Genomic DNA, 24,173 nt, shown 5'->3' on the forward strand with positions numbered 1-24,173 from the left:
CTGGAGACTCACACTTGTAATCCTGGCTACTCAGGATTATATCTGAGGAGTGTTTCAAATCCAGCCCAGGCAGGAAAGTCTATGAGATTCTTTACCTCCAGTTAACCACCAAAAAGCCAAAAGTAGAGCGGTGGCTCAAGTGATAAGAGTGCTAGCCTTTAGTAAAGCAATGCAAGGATAGGGCCCAGCCCCAAGGCTGGCACCAATTTTTTTAAGTCAATTTCAATAATAGTTATAGTAACAATCCCAAAGACATATAACTAGAAATTGAAATTGTGAAAAGAAAGGAAACACATACATTATCAAAAAATCACATTTATTGTATATTTTTCCTCCAGAAATGAAAACTGACCTGAACTTATTATTGGAATGTCTGAAATATCAAATGGACAATTCTACTTCACAGAAGGAAGCTTTGGTTACTATTCATTCCATTTGTCAGCAAAACAGTAAGACATGATAATCACTTATAATTCTAGTTCTTTAGTACTGGGATATATCAAATATGCTTAGTTCTTTTTCTCATTCTATGTGCTATATTGATTTCTATTTGAGTTTTTAAATTGATGACAAAATAATCAAATATGACTTGTTTTTGTCTGTACACCCTACAGGTGACGCAGGTGTTTATTTTCGGGAAATTGGTGGTCTGATATTTGTAAAAAACCTTGCAAAGTCAAGTGAACATAGTATGGTTAAAGAAGCAGCATTATTTACATTAGGAGCTCTTGCAGAAGAAAATGGTAAAATAGAAAGTTTTATTCTTCAGTATTGTGTTATTCTTTACTTGAAAATAGCTCTAGAATGCACAGTAAAGATGCAGGAAGATCGGAGTTTGAGGGCAGCCTGGGCAAAATGTTTACAAGACCCTATCTCAATAGAAAAATCTGTATATGGGAGAGTGTACCTGTTATCCCAAGTACAGCAGGGATCATGAATAGGAGGATCATGTTCCAGGCTGACCTGGGGGAAGATATAGGAGTCTATTCCAAAAACTTGTCAGGGCAAAAAGGGCCGGGAGCCTGACTGTAATGATAGAATGTTACCTGACAATCCCTTAGTTCAAATCCCAGTACAGCCAAAACAATAGTAATAACTAGTCAATAATTAATGGTTAATTAATGTAACTTACTGTTGTAGAATTAAATTATTTCCACGTTTGATAGTTTCATCTAGGTACCTAAATCAAAATATGAAAATAGAGGCTGGAAGCATGGCCTAGTGGTAGAATGCTCACCTAGCATGCACAAAGCCCTGGGTTTGATTCCTTGGTACCACATACACAGAAAAAGCTATAAGTGGCACTGTGGCTTAGGTCACAGAGTGCTAGCCTTGAGCAAAAAGTATTCAAGGACAGTGCCCAGGCCCTGAGTTCAAGCCCCAGGGCTGGCAAAAAAAAAAAAAAAGACAAAAATAATCCACAAGCAACTATCTTAAATTCTTTGGGCACAGAAATTCATATGCACAACAATATTTTCCTGCCATATATATGTATATATGCATACATATACATATATTCTTAAATAAGACTAAATATTAACCATCAGTTTGTCAAATCAGGCTTATGTTTTTATATTTTCATTAATAATTGTTTTATCAGCTATTAAGAACCAACCCCAAGTTATGTGTTACACGATGAGGATATAGGGATGGATTTTTTAGTCCTTGTCTTTCTTTTTTTTTTTTTTTTTTTTTTTGGCCCCCTTCTCTCTCTCTCTTTCTGGCCCCGCTCGCTCCGACCCCGCTCGCTCCGACCCCGCTCGCTCCGGCCCCGCTCGCTCCGGCCCCGCTCGCTCCGGCCCCGCTCGCTCCGGCCCCGCTCGCTCCGGCCACCACTCGGTTGGGCTCCGCTTGCTCGCCTCCGCTCTCTGTCCCTTGTTGCAGTCTCGTCTCAGTCACTTCCGGCTTGGTTGTGTCTCGTCTCTGCCACTTCCGGCTTGGTTGTGCATGTGGGATACCGAGGAATCGAACCCGGGTCCTTGTGCTTGCTAGGCAAGCACTTTAACCGCTAGGCCAAACTCCCGGGCCCAGTCCTTGTCTTTCATATAGTCTTCTAGCTGGTTCTACGCACTTGGTAAAAATGCTGATTGTATTACTGTGTCCAGTTTTATTTTTTGATGGTAGGGATTTTGATGGGCCTCATGAATGCCAAGCACATGTTCTTACTGCTAAGCTATACCCAAAGGCTCCAAATACTTTTTTAAAACCCTGCTTATTTCATGAGTATACAAGAAGAAATCAGGGAGCTGAGAGCTGGTGGATTTCACTTATAGTCCTAGCCATTCAGGAGGCTGAGATCTGAGGATGGTGGCTTGAAGCTAATCCCAGAGGGAAAGTCTGTGAGACTTAACCTCTAATTAACTACACACACATACAAATAAAAAGCCAGAAGTAGCGCTTGATTCAAGTGGTAGAGTGCTAGCCTTAGCAAAAAATTCAGGCCAAGTCCTGACCCAGGACCAGCACACACTAAAGAGAGAAGGATGGGGGGAGGGAGAGGGAACTCACACCTATAATCCTAGCTGCTTGGCAGGCAGAGATCAACCCAGGCTTCAAAGCCAGCCTGAGCAAAAAGACTCAATCAGTAGCTAAGTGCAGTGGTTGTGTGCCTGTTATCATCTCATGGAAAAGCTGAGATTGGAAGGATTGTTGGATGCTGTCCTTGAGCTTTTGTGCTCAAGACTAGCATACTACCACTTGAGTCATAGCTCTGCTAACTTTTTTGGTAGTTAATTGGAGATAAGAGTTTCATGGATTTTCCTTCCCAGAGCTGACTTTGAATCTTGATCCTCAGTTTTCAGCCACTGATTAGCCAGGATTACAGGCATGAGCCACCAGTGCCTAGGCTCATTGTTGGATTTTGAAAAGACTTTAGTTCCTAGAAATGTCTTGGAACAAATAACTGTACAACTTGTCCATCTGTATTTGTTTGTTTGTTTTGCCAGTCCTGGGCCTGAGCACTGTCCTTGGACTTTCTCAACGCTAGAGCTCTACCACTTGAGCCTTAGCACCACTTCCACCTTTTTTCTATGTATGTGGTACCAAGGAATTGAACCCGGGTCTTTGTGCATTCTAGGCAAGTGCTCTACCACTAGACCAAACTCCCGGCCCTTATCTTGGCTTTTTCAAGGCTAGCACTCTACCACTTGAGCCACAGTACCACTTCCAACTTTTTCTGTTTATGTGGTATTGAGGAATGGAACCCAAGGCTTTGTGCATGCTAGGGTAAGCACTCTACTGCTAGGTGAAGCTCCTGGCCCCCATAAGTACTTTTGATTAGGTTGCTGTGATTTAATCTACTACTTCGGTCTGCTACTTAAACACATAACAATTTGCCAGAAATTTTGTCAGAATTTCTAATGTGTTAAATGAGATCTGTTTAATAATATTGTAATCATATTACTGTCATAACATAATGTAATAATATTGTAATATGTATATTTTGTTTACATTTTTATAATTATTATATATTAATACATTGAAATTAAATTTTATATTTCAGTTTACAGTCAGCAAACTTTGTGTACTTCAGATTTATTCGAAGACCTAATTTTGTTCTTATCTAATGATGATTCAAGCACAAATTTAAAAAGAATGTCTGTCTATGTTATTTTGGTCCTGGTTTCAAATAATAGTAAGTAAATTCTCTTATGAATGTTTAAAAACATTTAAAATAATAAGTTTGAATAGATACTTAATTTTATAGTACTTATATTAGTGTCTTTTTTTTTTAAACCAATCTTGGGGCTTTAACTTAGGGCCTGGGTGCTGTCCTTGAGCTTCCTTCTGCTCAAGACTAGCACTCTGCCACTTGAGCCACATCACCACTTCGATCTAGTTTATTGGTGATAAGAGTCTCAAGTACTTTCCTGTCTGGGCTGGCTATGAACTGTGATGCTCGGGTCTCTGCCTCCTGTGTAGCTAGGATTACAGGCTTGAACTGCCAGTACCCAGCTTGTATCTTTTAAAAAAAAAATCTGACTTATAATAAATTCTACCTTTAAAGAAAAAATATCTTATTCATTTTATATATTAATAATTTTTTGTTGGTCCTCCATCTTGAACTTAGGGCTTAGGCACTATCTTTCACTCAAGGCTAGTGCTCTACCTTGTGAGCCATAGTACTACTTCTGCCTTTTTCTGTTAAGTGGTACCAAGAAATTGAACTCAGTGCTTTGTGCGTGCTAGACAAGCACTACTACTAGGCCACACTCCTGGCCCTAATAAATAATTTGAAAAAGAGTAAGTGAATTGTACTACTAAAAGAACATTGAAATGAATGAAATTGGTTGCTTTTTCATTGAATTGCCTACTTAAAGGGTTTACTGTATACTAGCCAGCACTGGTTTTTATTTTGTGGTAAGTTTTAGATTTATAGAAAAGTCGGAAATGTAGCATAGAATATTCTCATATATCTACTGCTGAGGTCAAGATTATTTTTAGGTTAAGATTATTTTTTGTTGTTGGTTGTAGGACTTGAACTCTGGGCCTCTTGACCCTGAGCTCTTCAGCTCAAGACTACCACCCAGCCCCTTGAGCCACAGCACTACTTCTGGTTTCCTGGTGATTAATTAGTGATAAGAGTCTCATGGACTTTAGTGCCAGGGTTAGCTTTGAACCATGATCCTCAGATCTCAGCTTCCTGAGTGGCTAGGATTATAGATGTGAGCCACTGAGCCAGGCCAAGATTATTTTTTTAAGATTGTTTTATTTAATTTTTCCAATTGTTAAGTACTTAAAATGCTGTACATTTAAAATTTTTCCTTTTTTGGAAAAACTAGAAAAGATTGAATTTTTGTTCTATAATACTTGTTCATATTATAATAGAGAACTGTGATTTAAATGCATGTTTTACCCAGGTGCCAGTGTCTCACTCCTGTAAGCCTGGCTATGTAGGAGGCTGAGAGGTACGAGAATCAAGGTCTAAAGCTAGCCCAGGCAGATATAACCAAGAGAATCTCACTTCCAATTAACCAGCAAAAGATGGAAATGTAGTTGCTTAAGTGGTAGAGTGCTAGTTTTGAACAGAAAAAAGCTAGGTGCAAGCTCAAAGCCCAGAATTCAAGCAGTAGCACACACATGAAAAACAAAATTTCCTCCTAAAATAAAAATGTTTTGTAATTTTTAGATGAAATTTGAATATTGTTAGTCTTTTAAGCATAAGAAGTATACTTTTCCATAATAGTCTTGATTATAAATTTTTATTTACTATAATTTTGTTTTGTACCCTTTACATTAAAGCAGCTTAATAGCTAGGTATTTTTTGAAATAGTACATAAATGTTCTGCATTTCTACAAAATCATTTCTAAATAGACATTATATTCATGTAATTTATGGCTTCTTTTAAGGGTGTGGACAAACACTTGTGAAAGAAACAGGTTGTATTACAGTTCTGTCAGAGTTGTTAAGGTAAGCAAATACAAATTTATTGTTGATGATTAGTCATTGCTTGTGATCTTAATATATTTGTCTTAATTTGTTTCATTTTTAACCTAATAGGACAGTTCTTTCAAAACATGAGTTGAATTTGTTAGATAATAAGGTTTTCCAGAATTATCAGTTGTGGTCTTCAGTGTGTAGTGCTCTGTGTGCCTGTGTCAACAATCCTCAAAATGGTAATTATTCAAATATTTAAATATAAAGATACGGGGAGAAGGGAGGGAAAGAGAGAAAAAACAGGGGAGTAACTGTTCAATAAGAAATGGGCTCCTTACCTTTTATAATTGTAACCCCTCTGTCATCACCCTTACAATAAAATTAAATTAAAAAATATAAAGATGGAGATAAATGAAAATTGTCATTTTCAAAAATGTTAAAACATGGTTGCCTTATTTCAGATGAGAATCAAATGTTTTGCTGTTCACTTTTTCCATATGCTAACGATTGGCTAATATCTTGCATGAAACCGGAGATAATTCGTCCTCTCTGCTCATTTATTGGACTTACTCTTGCAAATAATAGTAAGTATGTATTGATTGGATTAACATTAGAAATTTCCCTGTTCACAGACTAGAAAAAAATTAGAGTTATTGATTCTTAATTTGTGTGTGTAGCGGGGGTGGGGGTGTCCTGGGACTTGAATTCGGGGTCTGGGCTCTGTCCCTGAGCTTTGGTGCTCAAGGCTGGTACTATATCACTTGAGCCAGACCTCCAATTCTAGTTCTTTGGGTAATTAATTGAAGATAAGGGTCTTATGGACCAGGCTTTGAACTGTGGTCCTTAGATCTCCGCTTCCTGAGTAGCTAGAATTATAGCCACTGATACCCAGCTTAGAATTGTTAATTGTTTTTTAACAATAGTGTGTAGGAATTATGTGAGGGAAAGGAATCTTTTCAGTCATTGATGGTAAAAAATGGTAAATATAAAATATGGTTCATAACTCAAAATATATGTATATATATCATGCAAAATAAATAATTTTAAAAATTTTGAGACAAAAGAATGGGAAGAGGCCGGGAGTTTGGCCTAGTGGTTAAAGTGCTTGCCTAGCATGCATGAAGACCCGGGTTCGATTCCTCGGTACCACATACATAGAAAAAAAGCCGGAAGTGGTGCTGAGGCTCAAGTGGTAGAGCTCTAGCCTTGAGAAAGTCCAAGGACATTGCTCAGGCCCTGAGCTCAAGCCCAGGACTGGCAAAAAAAAAAAAAGGGAAGAAAATGCCCAAAATTCTCCTACTTCTGCTTTTTAATTACTAGTATTACAAGCATGCACCACTCTCACTCTTGCTGACTATATTTATTACAGCTTTTTTGAAAGAATTCTCTAATATAAAAGAACAGATATGTAATAAATACATCATTTACCACTAAATAAAAGAGATTTCCAAGCACTAGAAGGCAGTTTTGTGCTTTACATGTAAGTTGTATTATGTCAAAAGGAAGTGTTTAATTAATAGAATCCTGTGATGGTCTATATTCATTGGTAAAGACTGGGATTTTTTTTCAGTACAGAAGCTTGAACTCAGGACCCACTCACTAGGTAGCCAAGTATGATGTCATTTTTTGCTTCAGTATTTTTAGTTAGGGTCTTGGATTTTTGCGCAGGGCTGCCTCAGACTGTGATTTTCCTACCAATTTTTCCTGCATAGTTGAGATTACAGCTTCTTTTGTTGAGTTGGAATTTCAGCTCTTTTGGGATGGGGTGGGGAGAAGAAGCCAGACTGGCCTTGAAATATCACCCTCCCAGTTTTTGCCCCTTTTAGGGTGTTCTAATTTTTTTTAGCTATTGCTTAGTTTTGGAATTTTAGTAATTATTTCAGAAAACTAAGTTATTGTTACATTTGGTAAAAATTAATTGAATGAAACGGTACACCTGTCTTGTCTGAGATACTAATAGTTCTACTTTATTCCTAAAGCGTATGTTCAGAAATACTTTGTGTCTGTGGGTGGACTGGAGGTATTGTCTCAAGTTCTTGTCTACCTGGGATCTGATTCATACAAGACTGTTTCCAATGCTAAGCTTGCAGTGGTGGTGACAAAAACAGTGGATGCATGTATTGCTGATAATCGTGAGTTAAAATGCTTATGCTTAGTAAGATTTCTACATTTGAATTTTGCTGAATTCAACATGATGAGTTTTGAAATTGTAGATTAAATATGATCATGGATTAGATTTCCAACCTGTGCAAGTAGAAAAAGATATTAGAAATGATCTATTCCAGTTCTTCACTTTCTTATGGAAATTATGATTTCCTAAGGTTTTCTAATATCAGTTCTAATGAAAATCAGACCTGGATGAATATGGTCAAAGCAGATGGTTTATATGTTTAAAAATAGAACAGTGAAACCTGAATTACTTTAGCAAGAGACTAATGGAGAATAATAAGAGGGAGTGGATTGATTGGGATATATTGCATATATGAGCCAAAATGTCCAAATGAGATCTTCTCCCCTGCATAACTTTTATATGCAAATGAAAAGAAAATAGAGACACATACATATTAAAGGACTGTAAAAAAAGAATAAGAAAAACTAAGATCCTGTAATTCCTAAACTTTTAATTCGCCTAAAAAACAGCATTAACCTAAAAGTTTTATATGAGAAATCAAAGGACATTATTGAGATAGAAAGTAGATTGGCCAATTTACAAACTTTTAAAAGTTGAATGAAGAATTAAAGTGTGCTTTTTAAAAATAAGTTTGCCTTGCTCAGATTCAAAATACATGATTGTACAAGTACTGAAAAATGATAGCCTATAAATTTTTGTAAAAGGAATCCATTACCATTTTACAAATAACTGAAAACAGATTTTTATAAAGCAGTATTGACTAAGTACTGCTGGCTCATGCCTGTAATCCTAGCTACTCAGGAGGCTGAGATCTGAGGATCACTGTTTGAAGCCAGCTTGGGCAGGAAAGTCTGTGAGACCCTTATCTACAATTAACCACAAGAAAACTGGAAGTGTCAGTGTGGCTTAAAATGATAGAGCACTGGGCTGGGAGTGGCTTAGTGGTAAAATGCTTGCCTAGCATGCAGCAAGACCAGGGTTCAATTCCTCAGAACCACATACATAGAAAAAGCTGGAAGTGGTACTGTGGCTCAAGTAAGTGGTAGAGCTCTAGCCTTCAGAAAACTGAGGGACAGTGCGGTCCTGAGTTCAAGCCCCAGGACTAGCACACAAAAAAATGGTAGAGCACTAGCCTTGAGCAAAAAAGCTTAGGGGCAGTGTCCAGGCCCTGAAACTGATGCCTGGCACACACACACAAAAGGCAGTTATTGAATGCTGGAGGCATGGCTCCAAGTACCTGCCTAGCAAGCATTAAGTCCTTGAGTTCAATCCCTAGTATTTAAGACAAACTTTTTTTTTTCTGTAGTGGTACTTGAACTCAGGGCCTGAGCTTTTCTAGTCAAGTTAGTGCTCTACCACTTTGAGCTACAGCTCTACCCATGGTTTTTTTTATGATTAACTGGAGGTAAGAGTTTGATAAACTTTTCTTTCCAGGGCTGATTTCAAACCACAATCCTCAGATCTCAGCCTCCTGAGTAGCTAGGATCACAGGCTTGCGACACCAGCTCCCAGCTCTGTTGAAGAAAAAAGCATTTTTTTGTTGGTCTTGGACTTGAAATCTGGGCATAGGTGCTGCCCCTGAGTTCTTCAGCTCAAGGCTATTGCCCTATCCCTTGAGCCACAGCACCACTTCTGATTTTCTGGTGGTTAGTTGGAGATAAGAGTCTCATGGACTTTAGTGCCCTAACTGGCTTTGAACCTCAATCCTCAGATCTCAGCCTCCCAAGTAGCTAGGATTATAGGCGTGAGCCAATGGCAGTTTTTGAGTGCCTGTTATGTGCTGAGCTCCAGAGATGTAAAAATGATTAAGATCAATCTCTTGCGGAATTTACAACATTATTGTTGGCACCAATATTTTGGACTCTGGAGTAACTCTATTAAAAGGCCCATGAGATCTATAGCATGAGTTTTGTTACATCTCAGCATAGTTTCAACTATGATTTATTGCTTCATTAATGTCAGAACCATGGTCAGTTAAGAAAATAAGTTAATATGAGGCAGGTTTTGATTATTTAAGAATATTTACTAACTAATGTAGATATGTGTAAGGTGAGAATAGATATACTTAATTTTTAGGATGGTGGTATTACTTCATGTTTACAACGTTCTACAGAACTACTAAAAGAAATCATATTTCAAAATTTGCTTTAGAAGGATTAATGAGGGCAATTATAAGCTAACGTGAATTTATGTTAACACAGATATTAGATGTTGCATGATAGATGAATACAGGTATATTTATAAGCTTTAAATTTACACTTACTATTCTCTTATCTGTTTTGTACTAATAGCTACTTTTAGGGTAATATTATCCAAATACCACATAGTTTCAAGACTTCTGGCATTACTGCCTCATGAAAGTCTGGATTTAGGAGACAAATTTAGCATCATACTTGCTCTTGGGCATTGCACTGAGAATTGTGGTAAGTACTGGATTTATTTAATATGTTTATTAAAGCATAGGAGTGAATACATTTTAGTTACTTCCCCCAATAGTCATATGAAAGACTTAAAATGCTAATTTTATCCTGGTTATCCAGGCCTTAGCTAGTTATTTGAGCTCCTCATTCTCCTTTACAGTTTGTGTGCAGTCACTGAGACCTGTGGTTCTATTTCTCATTCACCTCCTCGTCCCTTTCTTTCCATTGCTTCTGCTACTCTTCTACTCTAGACCTCTATCCCTCCACACCTTTTGACAAAATGAACCCAGTATCCCCCTCCCTGTGCTCCTCTTCTGCTATCTTTATTTTTCAAACCCATTCCCCATGTTGCTTACCACACAAATCTGATCTCAGATTCTTTCTCACTACTTATTAGTCCTCCCACCCCTCCCCTCCCTCTTCCCCCCACTCTTTTTCTTCTATTCTTCCTTTCTTCCCCTTCTTCTTTCACCTACTCTCTCTTCAATCCACTCTTCCTTTCTAACGATCCCCACTTTCCTTACTCTATGTTCAATCTCCTTCTTTATTCTCCTTCTCAAAGTTCCACTCGTTTCCCCCCCCCCCCCCGATCCTGAGACTTGAACTCAGGGCCTTGATGCTCTCCCTTAGCCTCTTTGTGTTCAAGACTACCACTCTACCACTTGAATCACTGCACCACTTCCAGAGTTCAAGTCCCATGACAGACCAAAAAAAATTTTTTTGAACAATGCATAGTTTTCACAGGGAAGAATTGTGATCTCATATGTATAATTTATGATCAAATAATTGCCTTCCATTTTAATTTCTTATATACCTTCCAGTGGAAAATCAGTATGACCTTATAAAAAACAATGGGCTTCCACTCATGATACAAGCCTTAACTGATTCTCAGAATGAGGAACTACAGAAGGCTGCCACATTTGTGCTCCACAACTGCAGAAAAATTAGTAAGTTTACAAATACTCTTAAGAGAAATACAAACCAATGTTTGTAAAGGGACTATTTTCTCTAATAAGCCAAGCTGTTTTAGTTTCCAGGGTTTGAGGGGGATGCCTTTTTTCCTTAAAGATACTGGATTGAACTCAGTGCCTCACATTTGCTAGGCAAGTACTTTACTACTTGCTAGCTATAGGACCTCTAACTTTCAGGTTCTTTGGAAAGAACCTGAAAACTTCTAACTCTGCCTCCCAAATAGCTGAGATTACAGACATATACCATCAGATCCTGCTTATTTTTCTTTGCCTGTCCTGGGCCTTAAACTCAGGGCCTGAGCACTCTCCTTGGGCTTTCTCAAGGCTAGATAGAGCTCTACCACTTGAGCCACAGCACCATTTCTAGCTTTTTCTATGTATGTAATATCAAGGAACTGAATCCAGGTCTTCATGCATGCTTGGCAAGCACTCTACCAGTAGGCCAAACTCCTGGCCCCTCCTGCTTATTTTTGAAATAGGGTTTCCCTTTTACCCTCTATCTCTGCTACTACAGCCCTTCTCTGTTCTTCTTATACTTAGAAAGCAAAAATATAATACAACTTAACATAAGAACACTTACATATTATATGTAAATATATTTGACATGTTGACTAGGATGTTTTTAGCACATACAAGTAGATGTGTGGCTCAAATGGTAGAGTGCCAGCCTTGAGCAAAAAAGCCAGGGAGAACAAGAGGCCCTTAATACAATCTCCAGTACTTGCACAGAAAGCAAGTCTATATAGAGAACATTTATAGAGATAATTCATTTATTTTATACTTTGTGGGCATTTTGTTTGTAGCACGTAAATTTAAGGGCTTAGTTGATTTATTACTAAATCATAATAGAAGGTACATTGTTTTATTTCTTGAAAAATATTGGATTTTGAAGCCAGATACTAGTGGCTCACACCTGTAATCCTTAATACTCAGGTGTCTGAGATCTGAGGATCACAGTTCAAAGCCAGCCTGGGCAGGAAAGTCCATGAGACTCTTATCTCCAATAAACTACTCAGAAAAGGCTGGATGTGGAGTTGTGGCGCAAGTGGTAGAGTGCTAGCCTTGAGAAAAAGAATCATCTCAGGGATAGTACCTAAGCCCTAAGTTCAAGTCCCAGGACCAGCACACACATAAAAAGGGATTTTCTGTTGTATCTTGGGCAATATGTTGGGCATTAGAGGTACAATGGTAAGGAAAAAGTTTGTGTTCACAGAGCTTAGTTTTAACTAAACAAATATGCTGGGTACTATGATGCTTACAGCCGACCCAGAAAGATTTTGAGTGATTCTTGAGTTGAGACCTGAATATCTAGAAGTTAGCTAGGTGAAAAGATAGGAATTTGTTACGGTGAATGTCTCGGGCCAACATAATAATAAGCACAGATTGCCTGTTTTATGAGGAAGCCTGCTTCCCTCAAGGAGCTGATGGCCATTATGTTTGAAGCACTATGAACAGCAGCCATGATAGGGATTTTTGTCTTAATGGAAGAAAATTTGTGACTATCAAATGTTGAAAAAAGGATTTAAAAGATTATAGGACAGAATATTCATGAACATTTTTTTTTTCCAGTCCTGAGCTTGAACTCAGGGTCTGAGCACTGTTCTTGGACTTTTTCAAGGCTCTACCACTTGAGCCTCAGCACCACTTCTGGCTTTTTTCTATGTATGTGGTACCAAGGAATCGAGCCCGGGTCTTCGTGCATGCTAGGCAAGCACTCTACCACTGGGCCAAACTCCCAGCCATATCCATGAACACTTTTTAAAAGCAGCTACTCCTAGAAGTGTGAGTCAAGATGTACTCCCTGAATTTAAACCCCAGTATGACTTTTTTTTTTCTAAAAGCCTGTCTTAGGAGACTGGAAATGTACCTCAGTGGTAGAGCATATGCTTTGCTTATAGGGGACTCTGGGCTTAATATTCAACATCAAAAGGAAAACCCTGTTTTAACAAAAGTGTTGATATATCTGAGGGTGTTTGTGTGCCAAGGGTAACATCGTCATCTTACTCTTTTTTCCATAACTCTGAAAAGTTGAATCTAAATTAAACATCATTTGAGTCCTGGAACCTTGCTGAGTACTCATAGTTAAGTTCAGTACCAGTTAAGGTAGTCTGAATGGACAAAATGTAAAGAATGGGCAGGGTGGGACATATTAATGTTCTTAAGGATATGACAATGACATCTCTAGTAATAGATAATCTTACTGTTTCCCTTACATTAAAAAGCTGAGAAATTATCTCTAAGTGTACAAGAATGTTCTTTTGATGAAAACGAAGCAAAACAATTAAAGGACACAAAGGCAAAAGAAAATCTTGAAGAGTACTGGAATACAGCAAAAGAAATTCTACACAGAATAGAAAAGCTTGAAAAAGAAAATGAGGTTGGCTTTTTTGTTTTAACAATATATGTTTTTCTAACTATTTTTAATAGGCATTGGAGGGTAAAAATATTTTTTCTACGTTTTTTTTGTGAAATTTAGTAGTAATACTTGACAAATCAGCCTTGGACATAGGAAAAAATACTTTTAAAAAAGTAGAAAATCACCCAGGCTGCAGTGGCTCACACTGTGATCCTAACTACTCAGGAGGATCATGGTTTGAAATCAGCCTAGGCAGCAAAGTATATGAGATTCTTTATCTCCAGTTAACTACCATAAAGCCAGAAGTGGAGCTGTTGCTCACATGGGCGAATACTAGCCTAGAGATAAAAAGCAAGTGAGAGGGCCGGGGTTTGGCCTAGTGGTTAAAGTGCTTGCCTAGCATGCATGATGACCTGGGTTCGAATCCTCGGTACCATATATAGAAAAAAGCCGGAAGTGGTGCTGAGGCTCAAGTGGTAGAGCTCTAGCCTTGAGAAAGTCCAAGGACAGTGCTCAGACCCTGAGCTCAAGCCCAGGACTGGCCAAAAAAAAAAAAGCAAGTGAGAGCATGAAACCCTGAGTTCAAGCCCTAATACACACACAGAATGTCTGAAGATAGCATAATGAAACCTACCAAACACTGTTTGAAAAAGTGAGAGAGGTGATACATAATAGGAGTAAACTTGCTCAAAGTACTCTGCATATATTTATGGAATTGTCACAATGAAACCACTATATGTAGTCATATATACTACTAAAATACATTTTTTAAGTAAAAATGAACTGGGTACCAGTCACTGACAGCTATAATCCAAGGTACTGAGCAAGTTTAGATCTAAGGATTGCAGTTGAAAGCCAGCTGGGGCAGAAATGTCTATGAGATCTGACAATTTATTGTATAGTAGTTCAAGAAAAAACAATATGATAATTTTTCCTCTTCCCTCAATCTCTCTCTTCACACATACATATTTTCTCTCTCTCTCTCTCTCTCTCTCTCTCTCTCTCTCTCTCTCTCTCTCTCTCTCTCTCTCTCTCTCTCTCTCTCTTTCTCTTTGTCTCTCAGTCTCTCAGTAGAGGCACATAAATATGTTTACATTCCTTGCTTGTGTAATCAGTTTAATGATGAGGGATATATTCATGAGAAATGAATCATCAGATAAGCTGAGCACTGTGCAAATATCACAGAGTATAATTATGTAAAACTTGATGTGGTGAGTTTTGTTTGTTTTACTTGTCCTTTCTTTCTGCTTTCTTTTTTTTTTCTTTGCCAGTCCTGGGTCTTAAACTCAGGTCCTGGGCACTGTTTCTGAGCTCTTAAGCTCAAGGTTAATGCACTACTCCTTTAGGCACAGTGCTACCTCCAGTTTTCTGGTGGTTGATTGGAGATAGAGTCTCAACAGACTTTTATGCCCAGGCTGGCTTTGAACTGTGATCCTCAGATCTCAGCCTTCTGAGTAGCTAGGATTACAGGTGTGAGCCACTGGCATTCAACTGGACTGTCACATCTTTTTATCCTCTGTGAGCTCAAACCCCAATAATAAAATATAGTTTTAACAAGATAATATTTTTTTGTGTGTAACACATTTTCTCTGCATCTCTGGACAAGAGAGGCACTGAGTTGAAACTCCAGTACTAGAAAAAGAAATTACCCTGTGGCCTAATAAATGATATATACGTATTTTCTGGTGTTTTGATTTCCACTGATTTTGCTTTTTTTTTTATCCTCTAAGTCTACCCTGATGTTCTTGGTATCAGAGAGAACTTTCAAAAATCAGTTCTTGGGAGCTGTCCCTGAGCATTTTTTTTTTTTTTTTTTTTTTTTTTGCTCAGGGCTAACCCTCTACACTGAGCCATGGTTTCATTTCTGGCTTTTTGGTGGTTTATTGGAAATGAGAGTTTTGCCTGGGATGACTTGAGGCCATGATCCTCAGATCTCAGCCTCCTGAGTAGTTTGGATTGCAGGTGTAAGCCATCACCACCTGCCTCAAAAATTCTTAAATGTTTAAATATATTTCATTATTTTATGATTTAGTGATTTTATGTAGTATAGTACTTGGAAGAGGCCGAGAACATTAAAATACCATGGTTTCTTTGAGAGTATCTATCTTTTTTCTGATGGTGGTGGTTCTGGGCTTTGAACTCAGGGCCTAAGCATTGTTCCTGAGCTTTTTTGCTCAAGGTTAGCATTTCACCACTTGAGTCATAACTCCACATCTGGCTTTTTTGATGGTTAATTGGAGATTAGAATCTTATGGATTTCCTTGTTCCATCATGCTTCAAAGCACAATCCTCCTATTTCAGCCTCCTGAGTAGCTAGGACTATGGGCATGAGACATCAATGCCCTACTTATAATTTCATTCTTAGAAATCTAAATATTTGGTATATCTTGGTATATTTGTGTGTACATTGTAAAATAGTTACACTATTATTTTCCATATGGTGTCCTAATTGTCCTAGGACCATTTATTGAATAAGCTTTGTCTTCTTAATGCAAACTTCCCTTTTATCACTATTATTGGCAATCATAATTTTTTTCTGCATAGTTTAAATGAAATGTGAAGTGCATTGTGAAGAAATGGGTTATATTGGAATTATTTGCCATTTTAACATTATAGGAAAAAATACAAAGAGGAAACTATGAGCATATGCCGTTTATGAAAAGGGAGAACATACTGAAACACCTCTATTCAGGTAGGACTAGAGATAACAGAGCAGAAGAAGATAAGGATAAAAAACAGCCTGGACAGCTTCAGAGTTCTTGTGATATCACAACGAAAGCTTGTGCCAATGATAAACAAGTGAAGACTCTGTTGAAGAGTACAAGTCCACTTAGTGAGCAGAAAATGACTTTGCGTAAAGTCAGTTCCAGCTGCAATCAAAGCTTACATGAGAAAACAACTTTTGACAAAAAGAATTTTGTTTCTAAATCCAGGTATAGTTTAATAATTTAATATTATTCAGCAAGTATTTACACACTTGAGCCATACCCTTACCACAGACATTTCAAGACGTCCTTTTTAGTTGGGGGGAGGGGAGAAAGGGATCAATAATAGAGGACTCAGGGTCTCATGATTGCTTGACTGATACTCTACCATTTGTGCAATGACTCAGGTTTTTGCTGGTTATTTTGGAGATGGGAATCTTACAGACTTTTCTGTGTTGGCTGACTTCAAAGCTCAACCTTTAGACCTCAGTCTTCCAAGTAGCTAGGATTACAGACATGAGTTACTGATACCTAGCTAAGACTTCCTTGATGCTCATTTTAATTTGCTTTCTTGGGGATGTGGAATTCCCTAGCTATGAAATACATTCTTTGGCTCAAGTTTTTTGTTCTCTACTCAAGACTTATACCATATCCTTCTTCTACCTTAGCTATGTTATTAATAACATTTTAAATATTTTTCCTTCCTTTGTAGTACTTCTTTGAATATATGTCCACAGATACATATAGCAATTCTTTTCTATTTTACAAGCTACTGCCTGTTATTATGACACTACAATCAAAGTTAATATTTTTTCATCAAGGTTGTATTAATTGTTATCCTGTCCCCTGTGTTCTTTCTCCCACTGATTTTGTTGTTTCTTTCCCCTCATCTCTTCTTCCTTTCTTCTTTTTTTAAAAATATATTATTTACTTATTGCAGTGTTTGAAATTGAACTCAGGGTCTCACGCTATCAGATAAATAATCTACCAACTGAGTTTCTCTGTTTTTTTTTTGGGGGGGGGGGCGCTGTCAGTCATGAAGCTTAAATGCCTGGACTCTGTCTCTGAGCTCTTTTGCATAAGGTTAGTGCTCTACAGTTTTGAGCCACAGCTCCACTTCTGGTTGTCTGGTGATTAATTGGAAGTAAGAGTTTCACTGGGACTTTTTAGCACGGCAGGCTTTGAACCATGATTCTCAGATCTCAACCTCCTAAGAAGCTAGGATTACAGATGTGAGTCACTGGCATCTATCTCTTTTTTCTTTTTGCCAGTCCTGGGCCTTGAACTCAGAGCCCGAGCACTATCCTTGGGCTTTCTCAAGGCTAGAGCTCTACCACTTGAGCCACAGTACTACTTCTGGCTTTTTCTATGTATATAGTACCAAGGAATTGAACTCATGTCTTTGTGCATGCTAGGCAAGCACTCTATTACTAGGCTAAACTCCCGCCTCTGTTTTTCTTTTTATAATCTTTTTCTTCCAAATTTCTCCTGACAACAATATTATTACCTTCTGAGGAATTGTCTAACTCTAGTTCTAGAAATTAGGCTATAACTGTTACAAACCCTAAACCCTACTTTGGCAAGCTTGACAGATGTATCAGTTACTTCTTCGTACTATAATAAAATACCCAAAGCAATAAGCTTATAAAGAGATTCCGGTTTTTTTTTTTTAAGAGATTCTTTTTATTTTGGCTCATGGATAGTCCAAAATGGTAGGGGATGAATAATCCCCTTCAAGAACATGTATCCAAGCCGGCCACACACCTACTGGAAGTGGTGCTGTGGCTCAAGGCCCAGGACAGGCTAAAAAAAAAAAGTCAAAAAGAACATATATCCTGTGACCTAAAGACCTGCAAGACCACCTCCTACAAACCCAAAGAACCAATGGGCAAAACTTGCGGAATAAGCCATTTTTAATATATGGATTATAATAGGAGACCACAGTAGATTTTAGCAAATCATTCTGCATACAATATACCCAGAGTCAAACCCACTGCATATACACACTAGATGATATCTTCAAGTAATCTGATGCCTCTTTTCTTTTAGTGACGGTGTTTTTAAATATCCAATTCACATTGTCAGAAATAAAAAGCAACGGTTGCCAGTAACAGGTATGATTTTTAAATGCTTCCTCTTTGTTTTCCAAGAACAGATGGCTGATGCAGTTAAAAATGTACAGTGGCCAAGTATTGGTGGCTCACACCTATAATCCTTGCTACTCAGGAAGCTGAGATCTAAGGATTGTGGTTCAAAGCCATCTGGGCAGGAAAGTCCATGTGACCCTTATCTCCAATAAACTGCCAAAACAAGCTGGAAATGAAGCTGTGGCTCAAGTGGTAGAACACTAACCTTGAGCAAAAGAAGTTCAGGGACCATGCCAAGGCCCTGCAGTTCCAGTCCCAGGACCAACACACACACAAAAATAGGCATTGGTGTATCTGTCCTCTAAAGCATAAGTCATACTTTTGATTCTCATTTTGATTGTAAGTGGTTCATTCACCTTTCACTAATAACTATAACTTTTTTGTTTACCCACTAGGTTGACTGAATGCATAGCACTGAGCCTAAAACTCATGAAAGTATTGAGATTTCAGAAATCTTGTAAATGCCAGGGCCTTTTAATTAATCAAAAGTCTTGCATTTTACAATTTTTTCAGATCCATTTACATTATGCTCAGACATAATTAATAAAGAAGTTGTCAGTTTTCAAGCAGCTGACAATTGTACCAAAATATTGAAGTATAGGTGCTCAGGTAAATATTTTTTGTTTGCAATTATTTCATAATTAAAATTTTAAGGGCTGGGGATGTGAATCAAGTAGTAGAGTGCCTGCCTAGCAAGCATCAGGCCCTTAGTTCAAACTCTCAGACCATCAAACAAGCATACATAATTAAAGCCTTTTATATTGGTTAACTAGATTTTATAACAGTTGTACTTAAAAATTAAGTTTTGTTTCCATTGAAAAAATGACAATGTAGAGCATGAAAGCATTCTGTACCAGGCTGAACTTCAATGTGTTTATATTACCCACTTCAATTTTTTTTTGCTAGTCCTGGGACTGGAACTCAGTGCTCAGGTCTGAGCAGTATCCTTGGGCTTTCTCAAGGCTAGAATTCTACCACTTGAGCCACAGCACCACTTCCGGTCTTTTCTATGTATGTGGTTCCAAGGAATCTAGGCCATTCTCAATTTTTTTGCCAGTCCTGGGGCTTGAACTCAGGACCTGGGTACTGTCCTTGAGCTTTCTCATGACTAGCACTCTACCATTGGAGCCACATAGTACCACTTCCTGCTTTTACTGTATGTGACAATCAATGAATCAAACCCAGGGCTTCATGCATGCTAGGCAAGCACTCTACCACTAGGCCAAACTCTTGGCCTTCAAGTTTTTACTCTTGTTTTTGTCACAACTCATATCTACAAGTTTAATTTTATTGAGAAAAATAAACATGTTTATGTTGTTGCATTGACAAAAAATAGGTATATATTCTGGGTTATTCCCTAAGTATTATACGTACTGCATAATACCCAGTTTATATTTATATTGACATGTCAATGTTCTAGTGTCATGTTACCTATCTTTTTCTGTAATAACTCCAAGTAATTATTTCAGATCTTCTGTTCCTTCACACCTTAGTATTTCTTCTCTGTTCATGCTTGCTATTGCACTCTGCTCTATGGAGCAAATTCAGGCTATTCTATGTTTAGTTCAAATGTCATTCCTTTTCTATTTGGGATGAAGAGATTTCTTTGTTTAAAGCCAATATTAAGTCATAATTTCAATCTCATCCTGTATTTCACTTTAATAATTACAAAACCTTATTTTTTGAATTAAATATTTTTATTGCTATAATTTCTACTAATATTTTTCTTTAATTTTATTTTTTATTATTGAGGTAATGTACAGGGGTTACATTCATAATGTACAGTTACATTCATCAAGTACTAAGTATATTACATTGATACCCCTTTTTATGTTTTTGTCCCCATTTCCCTCCCCTCACAAAAGCTTATTTTTGTCTATTCACTCATTTTGTTCCACCTTGAACTGGGTTCATATTTCCTCATTTTTAAAAAATGATTGAGACTGGTTTTATGGCTTCAGTAGTAGAGTGCTCATTGAATTTGATTGTAAAAACAAGTGAGAACTTGAGGCCCTGAGTCAACTCCCAGTACTGGAGGGAAAAATAGTCTTTGTGATTTGTTGTTCATTCAAGGATTTTTTTTTTTTTTGGCAGTCCTGGGGCTTGAACTCAGGGCCTGAGCACTGACAAATGTTCTACTATTTGAGCCACAGCACTACTTCAGCTTTTTCTGTGTATGTGCTACCAGGGAATCGAACCCAGGGCAAGTACTTAACCACTAGGCACACTCTTGGCCTTTAAGGATTCCACCTCTTACTTCCAGATTCCTGTCTTGTTACTTTTCTTTCAATGTATTCATTCCCTTAAATCCTGCAAACCTGGTGGGTTTTTTTTCCATTTCTACTAAATTTTAAATATTAAAGAGGACCTGAAGCTTCTTTTTTGTTCTTTTAATCAATGACTTGTTTCTCTATTTGTTCATTTATTGCAACAGTATAACCCAAGGTGGTTTTGAACTCATAATCTACTGGCTTCATCCTTCTGAATCCTTATGTGTCACCAGGCTCAATTAATGTGGTAGTGACTTAAAATTCTTACCTAAAAGTTCTTGACATTCTTGACTGCCATTCCTTCTAATATTTTCCTCAGGAATCTAAAGGTATAGTTTACAAAATTGTTCACTTTGCTACTCTGGAGCTCTGCAGTGAACTCAAATATTTAAAAATTTATAAGGGAAAAACAACGTATTATATATTTTAATATTCAGGCTTTGTTTTTAAAGAAACAGCCTTCGTGACCGGGAGCATTGCCTAGTAGTAGAGTGCTGGCCTAGCATGCAAGAAACCCTGTGTTAAATTCTTCAATACCACATACACAGAAAAATCTGGAAGTGGTATTGTGGCTCAAGTGGCAGAGCATTAGCCTTGAGCAAAAAAAAGTATCCAAGGACAATGCCCAGGCCTGAGTTCAACCCCGGCAAAAACAAAGCATAGCAAAGTAAAACAAAACAACCTTCATGTGTTGCCTAGGCTGGTCTTAGCTTCAAAGGATCCTCTTGCCTCAGCCTTCCAAATGACTAGGACATAGCATAATGATTCTATATCTTTATGATACTAGGTTTTTTGGTGGCTGTGGTGAGGGATTTTTTTGTTTTTAAGACAAACATGAAAATAAATGTGGAATTAAAAATGAATATAACAGAGCCGGGCACGTAGCCTAGTGGCAGACTGATCGCCTAGCACACACAAAGCCCTGGGTTCGATTTCTTGATGCCACCTACATAGAAAAAGCCAGAAGTGGAGCTGCTCAAGTGGTAGAGCTCTAACCTTGAGCAATAAGTGCCCAAGGACAGTGTCCAAGCCCTGAGTTCAAGCCCCAGGACTGGCCAAAAAAAAAAAAAAAGAGAGAGAAAATGAGTGTGGCCTTGTGGTATAGTGCATGCACAAAGCCCTGGGATCAATTCCTCGGTGCCATATACATAGAAAAAGCCGAAAGTAGTGCTGTGGCTCAAGTGATAGAGTGCTAAACATGAGGAAGTCCAAGGACCATGCCCATGCCCTGAGTTCAGGCCCCAGGATTGGCAAAAAAACAAAGAGTGTGAAAGTGTCCAGTTTTACTTTAAAGTCTGAAAAGATATGTTAAATATACACGGTGGCTGGCATTGCCTGACTACTGATCTACCCAACATTAAAAATAAACAGCTGGGTGCAGTGGCTCACACATGTAATCCTAGCTACTCAGGAGGCTGATATCTGAGAATCAAAGTTCAAAGCCAGCTTGCTGTGAGACTCATCTCCAATTAACCACACAAAAGCCAGAAGTAGTACTATGGCTCAAGTGGTAGAGCGCTAGCCTCCTGGACAGGGCCTAGGCCTTGAGTTCAAGACCCATGACTGAGAGAGAGGGAGAGAGAGGAACGAACAAACATCTAATCAGGTGTGGTGGTACATGCCTGTAGTCTAGCTCTGTGGAAGTAAAGTTAGGAGGATCATGAGTTCAAGGACAGCCACTAATGGACTACATAGTGCATTTGAGCCAACTTAGGCTACAGGCTTAGGTTTATATTTTTGTTGAGATTCTGTCTAAACAAAATATAAAATCAAACAAGCGGGGTGCTGGTGGTTCATGCCTATAATCCTAGCTGTTCGGGAGACTGAGATCTGAGGATTTCAGTCTGAAGCCAGCTTGGGCAGAAGTCTGTGAGACTCTTATCTCCAATTAACTAACAAAAAGCCAGAAGTGGAGCTGTGGCTCAAGTGTAGAGTGTTAGCCTTGATGGACAAACAAAACAAAAACAAAAAAACCTCAAGGACAGTTATCATCAGCACCAATATGTCAGCACTGTGTGTGTGTGTGTGTGTGTGTGTGTACAAACAGCAACAAGATCAAAACCAAGAGAGAACAGAAAGAGAAGACAGACATCTGCTTCTCAATACAACATAGTGAGAAGCGCACATACTACAGGTGTGAGGAATCCTACAGAAAATACTTCAACTTGAATATATCATGTAGAACTGATTCCTAGCAAAGACTAAGATACTGATCTCCAGTTATCCACTGAAAAGCCAGTAGTAGAACTGTAGAGAGTGCTAGCTAAGGGACAGTGCCTATACTCTGAGTTCAAGCCCCCTGACTGACAAAAAAAAAAAAAACACAGAAAAACCCCCAAAACCCTGAACTTTCATATAGATCACTTCTTTTAGATATTTTCCCTTAATACTCAGAACCAGACCAACTTTATCCCTTTCTTTTTTTCTAGTGATACTGAGGTTAAACTCAGTGCCCCTATGTTTGCTAGTGAGGTGCTCTACTACTGAGCCATAATCCAAGCCTTCTTTTCATTCCTTTTCTCTTTTCTAGTGTGGGGGATTGAATCTAGAAACTCTCAATTTGCTAGGAAAATACATTGAAATATACCTTATCCCTTTTTAATTAATATATATATATATATATGTTGAGGGCTGGAATTTAGCTCAGTAGCAAAGCACTTGCCTAGCAAGTACAACGTCCTGGGTTTGATCACCAGTATCAAAGACGGGAAGAAAAAAAAAGTTAAAAAAGATCCCAGCCCCAGGCACTGGTGGCTCAGGTCTGTACTCCTAGTTACTCAAGAGGCTGAGATCAAAGTTCAGAGCCAGCTATGGCATGAAAGTCTGTGAGACTCTTATCTCCAATTAACCACAGAAAACTGGAAGTGGTGCTGTGGCTCAAGGAGTAGAGCACTAACTTTGAGCTGAAGAGCTCAGGGACAGTGCCCAGGCCCAGAGTTCAAGTCCCACAACCAACAATAACAACCTGAACAATAAAGTGTATTTTATTACTATTATATGAGAGAAAGCGTGTGTAGGCATGCCAGTACTGAGCCTTGCTTTCTTGCTTGGCTTTTCTACTCAAAGCTACCATTTGAGCCACAACTCTACATCCAGATTTTTGCTGGTTAATTGGAGAGTCTCATGAACTTTTCTGCCTAAACCATCTTCAAACAAGGATCCTCATATCTTAGCCTTCTGGGTAATTAGGATTTTAGGTGTGTACCAACATAGTCTGGCTTTTTTTTTTTTGAGATAGTATCTCATTTGTACCCCAGACTTCTGACTCCATGTGCTTGAATTACAGGTGTGTGCCACCACACTCAGCTAATTTTATTTTTGAGATACGGTTTGGATAAGTTGCCCAGGCTGGCCTTGCACTTGCTATCCTACTATCCCAGCTACCTAGGTAGTTGAGATTACAGATGTGTACTGCCACACCTGGTTTGGTTGCCTTTTTTTTTTCTAAATTGTTGTAACTGCTCGTAATTCTTTTAATTTAATTTTTAGTTTTTGCCAGTCCTGGGCTTTGGTTCAGGGCCTGAGCACTGTCCTTGAGCTTTCTCAAGGATAGAGCTCTACCACTTGAGCTACAACACCACTTCTGGCTTTTTTCTATGTATGTGGTACTGATGAATTGAACCCGGGTCTTCGTGCATGCTAGGCAAGCACTCCACCACTAGGCCAAACTCCTGGCCCACTGTTCATAATTCTGTCCCAAACTTTATTTCATTGATATGGGTATATGTTTTTATTCTGTCTCATACTTTGGGTTTCTTTTTTTAAAGATTTTTTAAAAATTAACATACATAGCGTT

The 24,173-nt window shown here is 38.2% G+C and overlaps 1 protein-coding gene across 7 annotated transcripts in view; it reads left to right on the forward strand.

The window, feature by feature from the left end:
- Positions 1-24,173, forward strand: part of Terb1 (telomere repeat binding bouquet formation protein 1) — a 36,588-nt gene that overhangs the window by 4,527 nt on the left and 7,888 nt on the right. For 5 of the 7 annotated variants that reach the window (XM_090357515.1, XM_090357514.1, XM_090357517.1 and 2 more), the window contains 13 exons: positions 339-449; positions 615-743; positions 3,503-3,634; positions 5,350-5,410; positions 5,501-5,616; positions 5,839-5,961; positions 7,357-7,509; positions 9,800-9,931; positions 10,750-10,875; positions 13,122-13,276; positions 15,872-16,188; positions 18,010-18,074; positions 18,621-18,716. In XM_090357515.1, the coding sequence (XP_090213641.1) occupies positions 339-449; positions 615-743; positions 3,503-3,634; positions 5,350-5,410; positions 5,501-5,616; positions 5,839-5,961; positions 7,357-7,509; positions 9,800-9,931; positions 10,750-10,875; positions 13,122-13,276; positions 15,872-16,188; positions 18,010-18,074; positions 18,621-18,716 (1,716 nt within the window). Of the gene's footprint in view, positions 1-338; positions 450-614; positions 744-3,502; positions 3,635-5,349; positions 5,411-5,500; positions 5,617-5,838; positions 5,962-7,356; positions 7,510-9,799; positions 9,932-10,749; positions 10,876-13,121; positions 13,277-15,871; positions 16,189-18,009; positions 18,075-18,620; positions 18,717-20,541; positions 20,707-24,173 lie in introns of all 7 variants that reach the window. The other 2 variants (XR_016539550.1, XM_090357518.1) reach the window with 2 other exon arrangements.

This window comes from Megascapheus bottae, chromosome 24, assembly GCF_031878675.1.
Source record: "Megascapheus bottae isolate mThoBot1 chromosome 24, mThoBot2.hap1, whole genome shotgun sequence".
NCBI lineage: Eukaryota > Metazoa > Chordata > Mammalia > Rodentia > Geomyidae > Megascapheus > Megascapheus bottae.